Source organism: Podospora bellae-mahoneyi, chromosome 5 (genome assembly GCF_035222275.1).
Source record: "Podospora bellae-mahoneyi strain CBS 112042 chromosome 5, whole genome shotgun sequence".
Lineage (NCBI taxonomy): Eukaryota > Fungi > Ascomycota > Sordariomycetes > Sordariales > Podosporaceae > Podospora > Podospora bellae-mahoneyi.
This window is the reverse complement of record NC_085884.1, coordinates 3,558,192-3,573,878: the sequence shown is the minus strand read 5'-3', so window position 1 is coordinate 3,573,878 and position 15,687 is coordinate 3,558,192. Positions and strand designations below refer to the sequence as shown.

The window sequence follows — 15,687 nt, the reverse complement described above, 5'->3', positions numbered from 1 at the left end:
ACGACCACAACGACAAGTGTAAAGAACAGGTGGAGAGTGTGGTTGATCTTGTGGACCGGACATACACCACCGACGACGATACCGACAGTCTGCGCGCGCGCGCGAGCTTCGTAAGCGACACCGCCATACCGTCGACGACATACCTACCCAGCTACAGTTGACGGGCGGAAAAGAAAAACATCTCCAACCATGGCCACCCCCGGCGGCCGACCTGCCCAACCCAACATCCAACCATGCCAATACAAAGTCGGCAAGACCCTCGGCGCGGGGTCTTACTCGGTCGTGAAGGAGTGCGTGCACATTGATACCGGCAGGTACTACGCCGCCAAGGTGATTAACAAGAGGCTGATGGCTGGACGTGAGCACATGGTATGTTGCCCCCCTCTTTGACAACCTCTCCAAGTGTCTGCTCTAACCTTGGGGGAAATGAACAGGTCCGCAACGAAATCGCCGTCCTCCGCAAAGTCTCCATGGGCCACCAAAACATCCTCACCCTCGTCGACTACTTTGAAACAATGAACAACCTCTACCTCGTAACCGACCTCGCCCTCGGCGGCGAGCTCTTTGAGCGCATCTGCCGCAAAGGCTCCTACTACGAATCCGACGCCGCCGACCTCATCCGCGCGACGCTCTCGGCGATAGCCTACCTCCACGACCACGGCATCGTCCACCGCGACCTCAAGCCGGAGAACCTCCTCTTCCGCACCCCCGAGGACAACGCCGACCTGCTCATTGCGGATTTCGGCCTCTCGCGCATCATGGACGAGGAGCAGTTCCACGTCTTGACGACCACCTGCGGCACGCCGGGGTACATGGCGCCCGAGATTTTCAAAAAGACGGGCCACGGCAAGCCGGTTGATCTCTGGGCGCTGGGAGTGATTACGTACTTTTTGCTGTGCGGGTACACGCCGTTTGATCGGGACAGCGACTTTGAGGAGATGCAGGCGATTCTGAATGCGGATTACAGCTTTACGCCGTTGGAGTACTGGAGGGGGGTGAGCGAGAATGCAAAGGACTTTATCAGGAGGTGTTTGACTATTGATCCGGGAAAGAGAATGACGGCGCATGAGGCGTTGCAGCATCCTTTTGTGGCCGGGTGGCTGAACAAGAATGGTGGTGGTGGGGAGGGGCAGGATGGGGAGGGGGATAAGGGGGCTAATCTGCTGCCGACGGTGAAGAAGAATTTCAACGCGAGGAGGACGTTGCATGCTGCTATCGATACGGTGAGGGCGATTAACAAGTTGAGGGAGGGGCAGAATGGGGGGGGGATGAACGGGGGGAGGAGTGGTGAGCCGGGACGGGAGGGGTTGCAGGCGCAGAGGGGGATACCGCCGGCCGGGGGCGTTGGAGTTGGAGGAGGGAGGGATGATAGTGGGATTTCGGGGATGGGGGGTTCGACGACTGGGAGTGGTGGGAGGGATAGTGGGTTTGTGAGTGGGGGGTCGCAGCAGCAGCAGCAGGATGGGGATGTTAGCATGGAGGATGCTCCTTTGGGGGGGGTGCCGGCTAGTTTGAGGCCGGGTAGTGAGGCGAACAGGGTTGTTGAGTTGAGCAAGGGGCTTTGGAGCGGAGGGGAGAGCCGGCGATAATGATGTCTGAGAAGGGAGAATGAAATGGGGGGAGGGTGTGTAATGATGGTCAGGTTTAAGTTTCTTGATGTTTGTTCCACTCAGGGAAGGGATAGCGGGTTTCCTAGCTGATGAGTTGGGAGTAGTGCGTTTTCAACCAGGAAATGGGTCAGGAGCTCTACTACGGGACAGAGCTATGTTGATTAGGGACAGAAAGGGGTTTCTTTTCAGGTGAGGTGGGAGGATAACAGATACAAATACCATATAGCGAGCGACTACAGTTTTTTTTTTTTTTTTTTTCCTGTTTTAACAGATTCTGTTCTATGGTTCATGTGATTATGTATGACATGTCTATGGAGACCCGACAAACCATACCTTGCTTATCATCAACCACTGGGCATAATATTTCTCCGTCAAATCATTTTGAACCAGAAAATAAATTTTGTAAAAAGAGCTGGGTATCATATCTAAACAGTAGCTGTGTAAAAACGTGTATATAAAACCTTCCAACATCACGCCGCCGCCGCCGCCCCCTTCCCACCCCCCTTCAAACACCTGACTTCCTCCCTCAACCCCCTCACCTCCTCCAAAACCCTTTCCTCAAACTTGTCCTCCCCCCTCTCCATATACAACCTCCTCAGCTCAAACCCAACCTCAATCGCAATCAGTATTATAATAATCCACTCCAACCTCGTACTGTGCGCCTCGCTAGACATCTTCTCGCTGATATCCAACACCCCCTGCGTCATATTGATCACCTCCTGCGCATACGTCATCTTGTCATTCAACGTCTTGATCCTCACCCCCACATCCAGCGCCTTCCCAATCTTGGCGTAATACGTCTCCAGCTTCTCCTCGGTATCCCAAAAGATATCCGGCAGGGAGTCCGTCAGGTCGTTGTAGTGATTCAGCTGACTCCTCAAGTTCAACAGCTCGCCCGCCTTTTTGAGGATTAAATCTCTCGACAGCGGGGCGCGGAGCCCCTGGGAGAGCCGGTCGGGGATGTGGCGAGTGCTTTCGAGGTAGCGGGTCAGGGAGGACTCCAGCACCGCCAGCTTGGTGCTCCTTGCCAGGCCGGATGAAAAGGCGATTTTGGCCAGGGTTGTGTCGAGCCCCTCGCCGGATTCAAGTTCCCTTCTTGTGCCGAGGACTACTACGTCTCCATTCACCCTTGACTCCTCTGCCTCTGGGTCGGCGACGAACTCGAGGTCTTCCACCTCTTTGTTTTCGACAAAAGGCTGTTCCGCTGCTGGTAGCAAATGTTTCGTTGCGAGAGTGTTGACCACGTCAGGGGGGAGCGCCCAGGTGACCACCGTTCCTGAGGGGAAGACAAAGATATCCCCGTTGTTGAGACCGCGGGCGTGGACGACTTCGGAGAGTTCAAAGCCCGAGTTGTCAGGGTCGAGGGTGAAGTTGTGACTAGACAAGATATCGACCACTTTTTCCATGTCGAACGAGTCGGCTACGCAGACGGCCGAGATGGTGGAGGAGCCTTCTGCTGCGTCGGGGGCTTTTTCGGAGGGGGTTGGTTTGGGGGTGGGTTTGCCTTTCTGGGCTACGATGGCCACGCGGTGGAGGGAGTTGCGGAGGGGGGGCTTGCGGCGCTTTTGCTGCTGGTGGTTGTTGGGCTTGTCTGATCTTTCATCTTGGGCTTTGTCTTCCTTGGGAGTTGGTTTGGTGGGCGTCTTGGGTTCGCCGCCGTCTGCGCGGAGCAGGGAGGGAGTGGTGTGAATCCCACGATGAGGCCGGGGGTTGCGACCCTGCGCAAGGAGGGGTCGTCGTGGAACCTGGGCGAGGGATGTGCTGATGCTGCGGGTAGCAAGCCCGAGATGGGGGAGAATGGGCCTCATGTTGGGGCCATTGATGGGATTGACTGAGGAGCCAATTGGAATGGTGGTGGGATATGTGCTGCCGAATAGCCCTCGGACCTAAAGAAAAACGGCAAACAGGGTCCAGAGAGAAATCCCAAGATTTTATTTTCGGACGGCAGCTTCGGGGGAAGTTCTCGGCCTCGAAAATCCCGGCCGGCAAAGGGCAATTAATGTCGTCACGGCGGGGTCTTATCGGATGTAATTACGCCAGGTTCCGTAAAATACGCCCACCGTTGGGAGCTGCGACCACATCACCAAGCTCCACCTCCCCACTTGCCATCCAAGCTCAGGACATGTCACCCTGAACAGCCTTGAGCTTCTCACTTTCCTACCCAACCTAACATCCCTTCTATAACGACGGCAGCTCTGACGTCTCTTCCAGCAACCATGACGACCATGGAACACGACATCCGCCTCGAGGACTACCTCGACGACAAGCTCCAATCCACCACCGACTTCGATCACCTCGACACCCTCCTCTCCTCGGTTGAACACCAACGCTCCCAGCTCCAATCCCAACTCGACGACGCCACCGCCGCCCTCGCCCAGGCCAGGCAATCGGAATCCGACCGCCAAAAGGCCCTCATGGCCCAAATAGACGAGTTCCAAAGCCTCCAATCCTCCATCGACGTCCGCCTCCAGATCATCGCCTCCTCCGACGCCCCCGACGAAGCAATCAAACGCCTCGAGGCACCGATGGGACAGCTCCGCAAGGTGGACCTAGCCTACAAATACCTCCTCCTCCTCCAAGACGTGGCCAAACTCCGCCAGGAAGCCCGATCGCACCTCCCCGAATCTCCCAAGCAGGCGTTGGAGCCGTACACCAAGCTCAAGCAGCTCTGTCTTAGACTCAAGGAGCTGCAAAAGAATGCAGACGGGGCAGCGGTGCATCTGGTTAACTTTGTCGAGGGGGTCACAGAGACGTTATGGGATGAGATGAAAGCCACCATGTCCGCTGAGCTGGAAGCGGTCCTCAAAGCTAGGAAATGGCCCAACGTTGATCCCGACAATGCAGAAGTGGATGAGGAATGGCTTGGCTGTTTTGAGAAGCTGATTGATCTTCAGGTACCTGAAGTTCTCTACTCACCGACGGTGGTTACCCTTTTACCGTTTGAGGTTATGGCCCAGATTTTTGTCAAGGAGTTTAGGTTTCATTTTATGAGTGATAAACCCACCAGTGCGCCGCAGGCGATTGGGGCGCATTGTTTCCCTTGGTTTACTGCCTTGCTGGAGAAATGGGAGGATTTCCTGAGGGATAATTTTGGCGGGGTGTTGGCGGCGAGGTTCGCCGAGACGGGGGTGGGGGAAAGGATGGTGTATATGGATCCGGTGTGTGGGTTTATTACGGCCATGTTGCCGGTGGTGAGGGAGAAGGTGAGGGATACGCTTGAGGCTACGAGGGGGGATGCGGCGTTTTTGAGCAGCTTGATGGGGCAGCTCATGAGTTTTGATGAGACGTTGAGGGGAGGGTTCGCGTATGGTGGGGGGGATGATGATGTGGAGGAGGGATGGGGGGGTTTGACTTCGGAAGTCCTGCAAGATCACTTTAGAACTTGGTTGGAAGCCGAAAAACAGTTTGCGCTCGAGAGATACCAGGGTATCATGAAGACTCAGGATGCGAGGATGATCGACTATGATTTTGCTGGGGCGGGGAAGACGAAGCCGACGTTTGCGGCGGTGAGGGTGACGGATTTGCTGAAGAGCGTCACGACGCAGTATGAGAGGGTGAGGAGGTTTTCGCACAAGTTGAGGTTTCTGATTGATATCCAGCTTACTATTTTGGATGAGTATCATGACCACTTGAGGGGGACGCTGGAGGCGTATTTGAGCATTACGTCTACGGTAGGGAGGGCGTTTGGGGTGACGAAGGAGCAGATTGCTGCGTTGGAGGGGACGGGGGCTTTGGAGACGTTGTGTAAGGTCTATGGGAGTGCGGATCATGTGGTGAATGCGCTGAAAGATTGGAGCAACGAAGAGGTATTCTTTCCCCCTCCCCCCTTTTTTTTTCTTTTTCTTTTTTTCACCCCCGAAAAAAGCTAACAGGCAAAAAGTTCTTCATCACCATGTGGGAGCAACTCCAAAGCCGCGCCAAGGTTAGCGAAGACCAAAGCAACCTCGCCGGCGGCATGAGCTACGACCACGTCCGGAACCGCACCTCGGCTGTTGTCGGCAGAGAAGACGATGACAATGGCGTCCTCTTTGACGAGACCATCGCCGCCTACAGCGCGAGAAGGCAAACCGCCCAAAAGCTCTTGTCGGAAGCACTAGCCAGCTCCCACCACAAAATCTTCAGAGCCTACCTCCACCGCGCACAGTGGACCACCATCTCGGACGAGGTTGATAATCTAGCCATCACGGCCGAACTAGATGAACCACTCCGTATCCTCAAACGAGACTTGGACTTCCTCTCCCGGGCACTGGGGACCGCTCCCTTCCGCAGGGTTTGGCGGCAGGCGCTGGAGAAGCTGAATGATATACTCTGGACGGAGGTGCTAATGTCGCACAAGTTCACCGCTTCAGGCGCAGCACAGTTTGCGAGGGATCTGGCCGCGATTGAGGGGGTGGTGGAGAGGTATATTCCCGATGGGTCGAGTGCCTTGGGGAGCTTGAGTGATGCGGTCAGGTTGTTGAATTTGCCGCTCGAAGGAGAAGGAATGACGTTGAAGAAGGCCACAGACATGGTTTACACAGACAATACCGAGGCGAAGAAGATGCTGGAGGAGGTCGGGGTTGCGGATGGGGGCTTGACGGCTGCGAATGCGAGGCAGATTTTGGGGAGGAGGGTTGAGAATGCCGAATAGGAATAGAAGAAGAACAAATCGCTTCATTTGGCTCCAAATCTAGAGAAGGCGGGAAAAAAATAAAAATCAAATGGATATCATCCGATCCTTTGGTGTACAATATCCCGACCAACATGCAATACATTCACTTTCGTTGAAGACTCCCCAACTCCTTGACGTGGTGGATCCGAGCCCGTTGAGGAGCATTCCCATCACTCCCCTCTCCTCTTGTCTTTCATCTAGTTAATAGCCCTCATCGTCATCTCCACCACGGCAAACGTCCCTGCACTGACAGGCATGGCCCTCAGCAGCGTCGGCCCCAAGCCCTTCCAAAACCCCCTCATCCCCTCCTGCCTCCAAACCTGCGCGAAACAATGCCTCATATTCCTATATCTCTGCTGCCCCTGTCCAAACCCGTCGGTCTGCATCTTTGACTTGACGACATCAAAGGGGTAACTCCCCAACCACAGCGCCTCCCCGGCAAGCCCACCATACAGCGCCACCTTCCAGCTCGGGATTTCCTTACGGTCGATCCTGTTGCGCTTCGCGTCCGAATTCATGAGCCACTCAAACGACAAGAACCACAGCCCGTACGCCTGCGCTTCTCTGATCAAAGTGACCGCCTGTCCGCGGTAGAGGCCGTGGGTAACCCCCCCCTGGCGGACGAGCTGTCTGACGCAGTCGAGCGGGCCGGAGTAGAGACGTGCCGGGCCGTGGGGTTGGGTTTGCAGGCGGATGCGGACGTGTTCGATGGGGCCGGAGAGGACGGAGTTTGCTACTCCGGCGAAGGCGCCGGCGGAATAGTATTGGGAGTATGAGAGTTGGGATTGGGAGGGGGGGAGGGAGGATTCGAGGTGGCGGCGGGCGTAGTGGAAGGCGCCGAACTGGATTGAGACGCAGGCGCCGATGCCGAGGAGGGGGGTGAGGGTTCCTTTGTAGAAGGCTAGGGGGCCTTCGGTCGTGTAGATTGAGGTTGCGGCGGCGAGGGCGGAGGGGTAGAGGGTGGAGGTTTGGAGGCGGACTTTGACTATGTCGAAGGGTTGGCCTTGAGTAAACAACAACAGGTTAGTACGGGGATGGATAGAAAAAGAGTTGTTGAATTATGAAAGGGGGGTTCATTACCGATCAGGACCTGAGCGATTCCGCCTGCTGCGCCGGAAAACAAATCTTTGAATGTCTGGGATGCGCCGCCGTTTGAGGGGGCAGGTTCGGGGAGGGCGAGGTCTTGGGGGGTTGTTGGGGCGGCCATCTTTATGAGGTCTGAATTTGTTGGAAAAGAAGAAAAGAAAAAATGAAGAAGAGGCCCTCAACAACGACAACAACAACGACAACGACAACCGTCCGGCCCTGCAAAAATCACAATGGGTGTGTGTTATCTTTCCCAGAAAATAAAAAAGGGCCGGTCTCGGGTTCGTGACCGTTTATAAGACGTGGTGGTGGGGTGTGGGGTCGTTGTATCTATTCTGTACCTTGGGGTAAACGAACTGTGGAGGACCTGAGTGAGAGAGAGTGTGGGGAACCTGAACTGGCAGGCGAGGACAGGGGGCTGATGGCGTGCTTTGGGGTTTCAATATCGGGATGCATAACACTGGTTGACGAAGATATGGCTGTTGGTGTTGTCCTGGAGGTAACAGATTGATCAATGAAGAATAAACTAAAGATTCGAAGCTGGAATATTTTGGGGAGTGGGATTTCGACATGTTGAAGGGTTCATTGAGGTGGTGGGAATATAAAAGGCAGCCTCGAGCAGGGGACAACGCAGATGTATGCATATATCCGATTTCACGATATCAAGGACTGGCATTCCAGATTTTGAGAGGCGTTCAACGCGAGCATTGGCAAGGAGCACGCTATTAGTGGGATAGATATTTTGACTCATCATGTTGGAGTCTTTCAGGACATGTGCCAGATAGACTCAATTCTTTGGCATCTGTTCAACTGCCCAAGTTGTAAGTTGAATTATAAGACAGCTTTTGATTGGGCAATTCAACTCAAGCAACAAAAGATCTTACCACCCATACATCCAACAACTACCCCCTTTAAAAGTATCATAGATAATAATGCATTGTCTTTAGATAAAACAAACCACCCTCCCTTTTGAACCAAGGCAGTGCCGGTTTCCGCTCATGAACAACACAAAAATCTTTTTTCAAAACGCCGCTGCCTCTTGCCCTGTCCGCTAACAGAAACAAAATCAAGGTCAGAAGAAAAGCACACAAGAATAGCCCGATATTGTTCCGACTTGAAAAAACCTTTCCTGCCTGTCGCTTTCCTGCCCCTCCCTACGAAAAGAAACAGAAAATAAGAATATGATATTACACTTCCCGTTCTCCGAGCCCCATCTTTCCTCATAATTATCTATTTCCCATCCATCCATCCATCCATCCATCCATCCATTACATCATTGAGAACATTCTCTCTCTCTCTCTCTCGCTTTCCCCTTTTATACACCACTTCTGGGAACCCATCCATCAAATGCTTTTTTTTTCATGTGGATAGAGGCATATACTTCTTTCGATTGTTTATACCCTTGGTGAACACTTTCAAGGCATGGCCGGCTTGACAAAGGGCCCCTGAGGTCCGGGGCTCGGGGTTGGAACAACGCCCTGCATCGGGCTGGGAACATGCGGTACGGGCACCGGTGTCTGTGTGCCATTCATGGGAGGCGTCGGACTTGGTTGGTGCATGGCCATCTTGGGCCCTGGTGACGCCCCGTTGTTGCCTATTTGCATCTTGTTGGCGGCTGCCATCTTATGGACGTCCATCTGCCCACCGAGACCAATCCCTGCCAAGCCCACAACTTCGCCTTGAGCAACCTTGCCCATGTGTCCACTCACACGCTGTTCCGCATCCGCTCTGGCGCGAGCTTGCTCCATGACCTGGCGCTGCTGTACCTCGGGCATAACGGTTGCAAAGCCAGTGAGGCTCGAAGACGGTCTGTTGCCCCCTTGCATCATGTTTGGCGAGGCAGGATAAGGCCCGCGCTGCTGCACGTTGCTGGGCGGCATCGAAGGAGTCCCAGGTCCATAAGGTGGGCGCCCATGGGGTAGTTGCTGATGCTGTTGCGGTGGGGTTGGCGATTGTCCATATGGGTTCTGTTGTGGAATCTGCGGAGAAATAGTCCGCTGCATAGGTCCGCCATTAGCGTAGGCTGGGAAAGGCGCCTGCTGCCCATGTTGTGGCGGTTGCTGCGGGTTATGTGGGTGCTGCGGTGGATGTTGAGCCAGCGGCTGGTGGTGTGGCACCTGCTGATGTTGCGGGTGCTGTTGATGCTGGGGGTGAATCTGCTGATGCTGGGGAAAGCTTTGCTGGTAACCCTGTTGGGGATAGCGAGGTGCGGCTTGTTGCCCCATATAGTTAGAATGAGGTGGCGGCGGCGGTTGTGGCATCCGTTGCTGCGTGGGACTGTTGACGTAGGGCTGAGGAACACCAGAATGGCCATACGGCCCTTGGGCCTTGGCAAGCTGCGGTGCATACATTTGCGGCCCCGGTGCTGGCCTGTACTGGGTAGGGGGCGGTTGGCGGGGTTGGACTTGGTGATGCGGCTGCGGGATCGGGACGGTAGACGGGGCCCGCGGGAACATGTTCTGCTGAGGCCGAACCGGTGTTTGTGGAAAGTGCTGCGCGTTGGCGATGGGACGGGCCGACGGTTGGAACTGACCGGGATATTGGTGGTTGCCATATGTGGCGGAAGAAACGCTCGGGGTCCTGTGCGCCTGGCGCTGGACGGCGTTTGTTGCAGCTTGAGCGGCCTGTCGCGCAAGGCGTGCTGGTTCATCCTCCTCCATGACACCCCTGTAGTCATCCGACCGAACCTCGATCTTGGTGCTGACAGCCAGCTCTTCCAACCTGTCCGAGTTGAGACGAGCGACGGCGTAGGGAGGCAGGCTCTGGATGATCAAGGCAAGCTGTGCCTTGAGCGTTTCATACGTCATCATTTCCTCCTCACTTGGCTGTTGCGAGGCGTTGCCGTTGCGCAGCATATCGCCATTGTTGGGGTCGGCTGAGTACCGGTCTTGACTGGTCGGTACAGTCAGGTTGCGGTTCCGCTGGAAAGAGGATAGTGTTTCAATCATGTCAGTCACCTCGTCGAGAAGGTCCTCCACCTCCTTCTCCCCATCCGACCTCTTTCCGAGTACCTCATCCAAAGTAGGGTCAACAACCACAGAATCCCAATTCTCAATAGCTTCCTTGACCAAATCATCGTCAATCTCGGTTACCAAAGCGGGATCGACAGCATTCTCCTCTTCCTTCTCATCGAACGCCTCTTCGTTCATCTTTTCAAAGTTTCGTCGACCAACCCGCTGCCACCAGATCCGGCTGATGAGGCTCGAAGGAACAATCGCAGCCGAGTCATCTTTGCTCGGGGCGAAGCTGGAGAAGGCGCCTCGAAAAAGCGCTTCCATTTCCGACAGTTCCAGCTCAACTGATGAAGGCTTGACCCCTGCCAAGCTCTGGGCTCGTTCGCGCTGCTTGGTTTTGGCGTGAATGGCCGGTGTCGCGTTGCTGTAATCCAGCCAGTGTCCAGTGGAGAGGGGCTGGGAAAAATAAGTGCCAGAACGATACTTGGATTTCTCGGTAAGCTCGGGGTGGTAAAAGGTAAGAACATTGCTCTTAGTGGTGTTCTTGGGCGCCTTTGGTGGTTGCAGAGGTGGGAGGTTTCTTGGGGAAGGGAACAGCTCTCCTAGTGTCAGTGAACGGGCATTCTTGTCGCTGGCCGCACACACATCTGGGTAAATCTTGGTCACAGTAACTCCGTTAGGCAACTGCCCGTCTCCCAAGGGCTTGACGACTCCATCGGGTGAAGCAGGATGTTGCAGACTGGTAAAAAGCGGCCTTAAATTCGGGGCTTGACCAAACGTCGACAAGACCAAGCTACCCTCAGATCCTGTTTCCTTTTGGCCAGGTCGCACCGCCGGTAAAGATTGGGACAGTTTGGGGTACGACAGCTCTCGTCGGTACAGCTCCAAAGCCGCAGCTTTGAAGGATTTCGTCTGGCTGATGACGTCCTCGTTGGCAGCACCATCTTCAATCTTGAGTTCCTTCACCTGGTCTTCTACCGCCTTGGTGAGATCGCACATCAGGTCGTCGAGAATTCGGTAGGCCCCCTGTGACACCTTGTCGGCAATGGTGGTCGGCTCGTCTTCCTCGGACTTGGCTCTTTTGAGGGAGGGCTCACCGTCGGGGGCGGGAACTTGAAGATGGCGCTTGAGGATGGCTGGAGTGGTCTTGTCGTGGCTGATGGGAATGAGGTCAGTGGTCCAGGGTAGCCAAGGGCAGAGATGCGAAGCAACAGTGCTGTCATGAAGGCACAGCAATTGATACAAGGCAAGAGAGCGCATACCTTTGTAAAACATCAAAAAAGTCGCGAATGAGGGATTGATCATCGTAGCACTTTTGGAGGCCGTTCACCTGGGGCTTGGAATTCTTGTCGTCCTGGTCCTGCTGGTCGTCGTTCGCATCGCGTTTCCGCTTGGTGGAGGAATTAATTGAGTCTGCGGGCGAGTCTGCACGCGACGAAGCTGCGACGCCGTTGACACTCGGCGCGGCGACGTCGGGCGTAGCCATGGTTGGCGGGGAATGAGTAGACCCGTCGAGGTGGTGATGGACCCCGGGAGGTGGGATGGTTGGCCGTGTGCAAAAAAAAGGTGGGTGAATTTTTAGCTGCGTGGGTTGCAAGTTGTCGCGCGATTCGCGTGTTCCTGTTCGCGAAAGGGAGAGCAGCAGCAGCACCAAGCGGCAGCAAAGCAAGCAGCTTACTCGGTACCCTCAGCAAGCAGCCTCTTCTCAAAAAGTGTTTGTCGTCTGCACCACGGGCGCGCTCTCAACGGGCCAAATTCATCCAAAACAAGAGCACGGGATGGGGAAAGGGGTGCCCTTTGGATTTCAAGTCAGACTTGGGGCGGCACTCGGCATCCGATGGCTATTTTTTGTCTGTTGCAGGCTGGAGGCTGCGAAGGGCTGAGGAGTGATGGCGGAGGGCCGTCGTTCAAACTCAACCCCCGAGGACTGGTTACGAAAAGCCAGCGCGAGGCTTATCCACACTAGTCCCCTTCCGGCCAGTCTGTGGAGCACTTTTCCCTCAGGTCGGCACGTGACCAGCCCCCCCCCCCAGCCCCTGCTGCCCAGCACGCACTGCACTCTGCATTTGGCATTTGGCTGCATCTGTCGCAGCATCAGACAGATGGATGGCACGGAGCACAGCATAACTACGGAAGTACGGAGCATAGTACACTCCCGAGTAAAGTAAAGTAAAAATAATGCAGTAATATGTTTTACTGGATTGCTATCCCATGATTACTTTACAAAAGGAAAACACTACTCTGTGCGCAACTTGTTGCTTTGGACGTGTAAGGTACAGTTTCCATCCGCCACATTACTGATTGATGATGATGTGTGTTGTGCCAACTCCGGAAACGACAAAAACAGCAAAAATACAAACTGATCAAACCAAAGCCACAACCGCAAAAAAAAAAAAATTAAACCAACTCCGATCCCTGCGCTATTCATCCCATCCCATCCCATCCTATCCCATCCTGGCATCCTGTCATCACGGTCTCCCGCCCTTCTTCTTTCTCCTGGCCGGGTCGTCGATGGAAAGCGACTTCCGTGGCTTGTACTACTTGGCCTCGGCAAGGCTGACAGTGTTGGCGCCAAGGTCGTAGATAGAGTAGTATCTGCGCAGGAAGGAGTCTCCCAGAATAGCGAGAGGTCCGACCGGCTCGGGCATGTCCATGGGGAAGAAGGACGAGATGCAGCTGCTGCCAGCCTCGAGGACGTAGTCGTAGGGGCCAAGAGTGAAGTTATAGCCAGCAAGGTTGAACGTGACATCCTTCATCGAGTCACGCTTGGCGCAGTCGACAGTGTACTGACCAGTGTAGCCCTTCTTGGCACCGATCTGAGCGTTCAGCATCTCAGCGAGCTGGCTGGGCAGCGCGATGAGGGAGGTGCCGGTATCGAGGATGATACCGGTGTTCTCGAGATCAGCAGTGTCGTCACCATAGGAGATGGCGTCAAAGTCCACCTCCCAGTAGGCCTTACGTCTGAGGGGAATCGTGATAAGCTTGCCCTTGTACGCGTCCTTGTCGACACCGCCAAAGGTAACCTCGGACTCGCCCTCGGTATCTGCAAGCTTGAAAGCAAACACAGGCTCATCAATGAGCTTCTGCTCAATCATCTTGTAGAAGGGGGGCACGATCCCGTTCACCGAGATTCTGTCAAAACCGAGACCCATGATACCATCGAAACGGCCAAAGGCGAAGGCCAGACCAGGCTCGCTGGTGGCCTCGGCGAAATCCTGCTCCTTAATCTTGATGTCGCCAATAGTCATGGTGTCTTGCGACACGTAACCACTGAGCGACCCGGAGCCGTACCGAATCTCAAACGAAGACCCGTTGGCCTTGAAGGTCGAAGACGCAGAGGAGTCATACTTGGAGTGCAGGTAGCAGGCGATAGACCCGCAATCCACCGACGGCACCCAAAGATTAGAACTTCCCGTGTCCAGGACCACCTTAAAAGACTGGGGAGGAGTACCAATAGTAATCTCGGAGAAGTCTGTCGCAGCACGGGTTAGTATGGCGCCATTTGCATCTTATCGCAGAGCGTCATTTAATGGAATGCACATACACTGAGCGTTCATAAAGTTCGAGATGGGAACGGGGTGGATGCCCTTAGGGTCGGCGAGCGAGCCCTGGAAGACAGCATTGGCATGGCTCTGCTGAGGCCGGATGCCCATGTACTTCTGGCCGAGGTGCTTCATCTGAGTCTCGAGAGGGACCGCCTCCTGCACACGATAAGCATTAGCAAACAACTGTCGCAGACATTCCAAAATGGATTAAAACATACCAGCTGCTCAGCAAGAGGGACCTTCTTGAGCTTGAGCTTGTGGGTGCCACCGGCCTGAGCGGCTCCGAGCAGCACAGCTGCGGTAAGAAGAGCGCCCTTCATGTTGGGCAGTCCGATAAGCGGGTTGCGGGAAAAGAGAGACGGTGGTGATAAGAGAGCGTCGGGTCGGTCAGGTGTGGAGGTAGGTTTGTGGGCGATGGTGTTGATGGGAAATGGATGCAGTCAAAAGACTGATGTTAAATGGAAGGGGGGAGGGAGGAGAAAGAGAGTTGGAGCAAGTCAGTTGGAGATGGATGGGGAGAGGTTAACGGTGACGAAGGTTGCTGGGTCTGGGGTGGTCCTGGGGTGCTGCTTGGCTGGCCACGCAGCCTTGGCTTGTTGTGGCAGGCGGCAGACAGAGAGGCAGGGTGGCGCTGCTGACGACGGACGGGCCGGTGAGAAATACAGAGTAACCGTATCGGGTATCGTGATACCTCCGCTTGCGTGTGGTCTCCCCTGCCTCATGACGTCTTGGCGCGGGGAAGCAGCGGCCAGGCACAAGATGTATCGTAATTACAGTGGTATTGTACGGCAACCATGGCAACGATTGGGCGGATTGATCTCGCAGGTCGTTTGGGAACCTTGGCTGACCGTTTCATCCAACTGTGACTCTCGCTTCCAGGGATGCCATTACCATACAGCCAGCAATAGCCAGCCCATCTGTGCAGAACTGTCCACCCAGTCCGCCTGTCCGACCTGTCCGCCTCATCTAATAGTCGATCCCGTGACCTGTCGAACAGGCTCCCGAGCGCACATCATTCTTTGAAGCCATCAGCCGGTGTGTCGTTGAATGGATTGTTGAATTGATGGATGGCATTCGCCATGGTGAGCCGCGGCAAGAACCTTGATGGCACCCTGGTCTGATTGGCGCTCAATCCACTGAGAGGTCAGCTCGAAGACTCTGAAAAGCAGGCTTTCCGGTGTAGAGTTTGCGAGTTTGAAGCTTTATGAACAATAAAAATAAAAGACGGGAGTATAAAAATTATCGATAGGCCGCGACGCCCTCTTAAGAGAGAGACTTCACTCCCCCCTATATCAGATTACAAGTGGGTTATGGCAAGATGACGCATTATCCATTCCCAGGTTCTCCGGTGTAAGTCAGAGACAGCCAATGACTCCCAACTGTTCGGATCGAGATATCGGCACGCAACTCCACCTTGATCCGATTTTCCGGTCCCGATCCCGGGCCAGCCTCACGACAGACATTCCAGTGTAGCGACGTCGGGACGGTCGGTCTGTCGGTGCATGCGGTGTGGTGCGTAGATCTCTCTGAAGTGGGTGACCACATAGTGCGATACCACATCGAATTGGCGTCTGTAGTAGTGTCCAGAATACATACCTACCCACAGTAGTTCCATCGTAAAAGTCTTATAGAGAGATGGCCAAGATTCCTACGATAACCTCCACCTTCAAACATCAGGAACAGAGGACCGAGATCGCTGTGGAAAAGTGGCCGAATATGACCGATTCGGTCATGGTAGACTTCGATAGATGCATGATGAGCTTGGCATGACACTGGCTGGGTGTTGCAGGTCCGTGAGGTCCCAACCGAAGCCCCTCCAAACGCCCCTGTTGCCCCTCCTT

The 15,687-nt window shown here is 54.8% G+C and overlaps 6 protein-coding genes across 6 annotated transcripts; 2 read left to right on the top strand and 4 right to left on the bottom strand.

Annotated features, from left to right (window-relative positions):
* Positions 1-189: 189 nt before the first annotated feature.
* On the top strand, positions 190-1,589 carry cmk1 (Calcium/calmodulin-dependent protein kinase type I; the record flags this gene model as incomplete). The annotated part of the gene is made up of 2 exons (XM_062880114.1): positions 190-369; positions 435-1,589. 2 exons carry the CDS (start codon positions 190-192, stop codon positions 1,587-1,589), a joined length of 1,335 nt encoding a protein of 444 aa, XP_062731436.1.
* Positions 1,590-2,080: 491 nt separating this feature from the next.
* On the bottom strand, positions 2,081-3,418 carry QC761_509040 (uncharacterized protein; the record flags this gene model as incomplete). Its single annotated transcript, XM_062880113.1, has 1 exon — positions 2,081-3,418. One exon carries the CDS (start codon positions 3,416-3,418, stop codon positions 2,081-2,083), a length of 1,338 nt encoding a protein of 445 aa, XP_062731435.1.
* A 336-nt stretch (positions 3,419-3,754) lies between these two features.
* Positions 3,755-6,346, top strand: QC761_509030 (uncharacterized protein). Its single transcript, XM_062880112.1, has 2 exons — positions 3,755-5,416; positions 5,491-6,346. The coding sequence occupies exons 1-2, from the start codon at positions 3,827-3,829 to the stop codon at positions 6,238-6,240; spliced, it is 2,340 nt and encodes a 779-aa protein (XP_062731434.1). The 5' UTR covers positions 3,755-3,826; the 3' UTR covers positions 6,241-6,346.
* YMC1 (carrier protein ymc1) lies at positions 6,292-7,907 on the bottom strand. Its single transcript, XM_062880111.1, has 2 exons — positions 7,342-7,907; positions 6,292-7,264 (listed from the first exon to the last, which is right to left on the bottom strand). Exons 1-2 carry the CDS (start codon positions 7,466-7,468, stop codon positions 6,459-6,461), a joined length of 933 nt encoding a protein of 310 aa, XP_062731433.1. The 5' UTR covers positions 7,469-7,907; the 3' UTR covers positions 6,292-6,458.
* Positions 7,908-8,228: 321 nt separating this feature from the next.
* On the bottom strand, positions 8,229-12,242 carry QC761_509010 (uncharacterized protein). The gene is made up of 2 exons (XM_062880110.1): positions 11,564-12,242; positions 8,229-11,457 (listed from the first exon to the last, which is right to left on the bottom strand). Exons 1-2 carry the CDS (start codon positions 11,785-11,787, stop codon positions 8,763-8,765), a joined length of 2,919 nt encoding a protein of 972 aa, XP_062731432.1. The 5' UTR covers positions 11,788-12,242; the 3' UTR covers positions 8,229-8,762.
* A 187-nt stretch (positions 12,243-12,429) lies between these two features.
* APR1 (aspartic proteinase precursor) lies at positions 12,430-15,497 on the bottom strand. Its single transcript, XM_062880109.1, has 3 exons — positions 14,065-15,497; positions 13,846-14,002; positions 12,430-13,773 (listed from the first exon to the last, which is right to left on the bottom strand). The coding sequence occupies exons 1-3, from the start codon at positions 14,164-14,166 to the stop codon at positions 12,839-12,841; spliced, it is 1,194 nt and encodes a 397-aa protein (XP_062731431.1). The 5' UTR covers positions 14,167-15,497; the 3' UTR covers positions 12,430-12,838.
* Between the last annotated feature and the right edge of the window lie 190 nt (positions 15,498-15,687).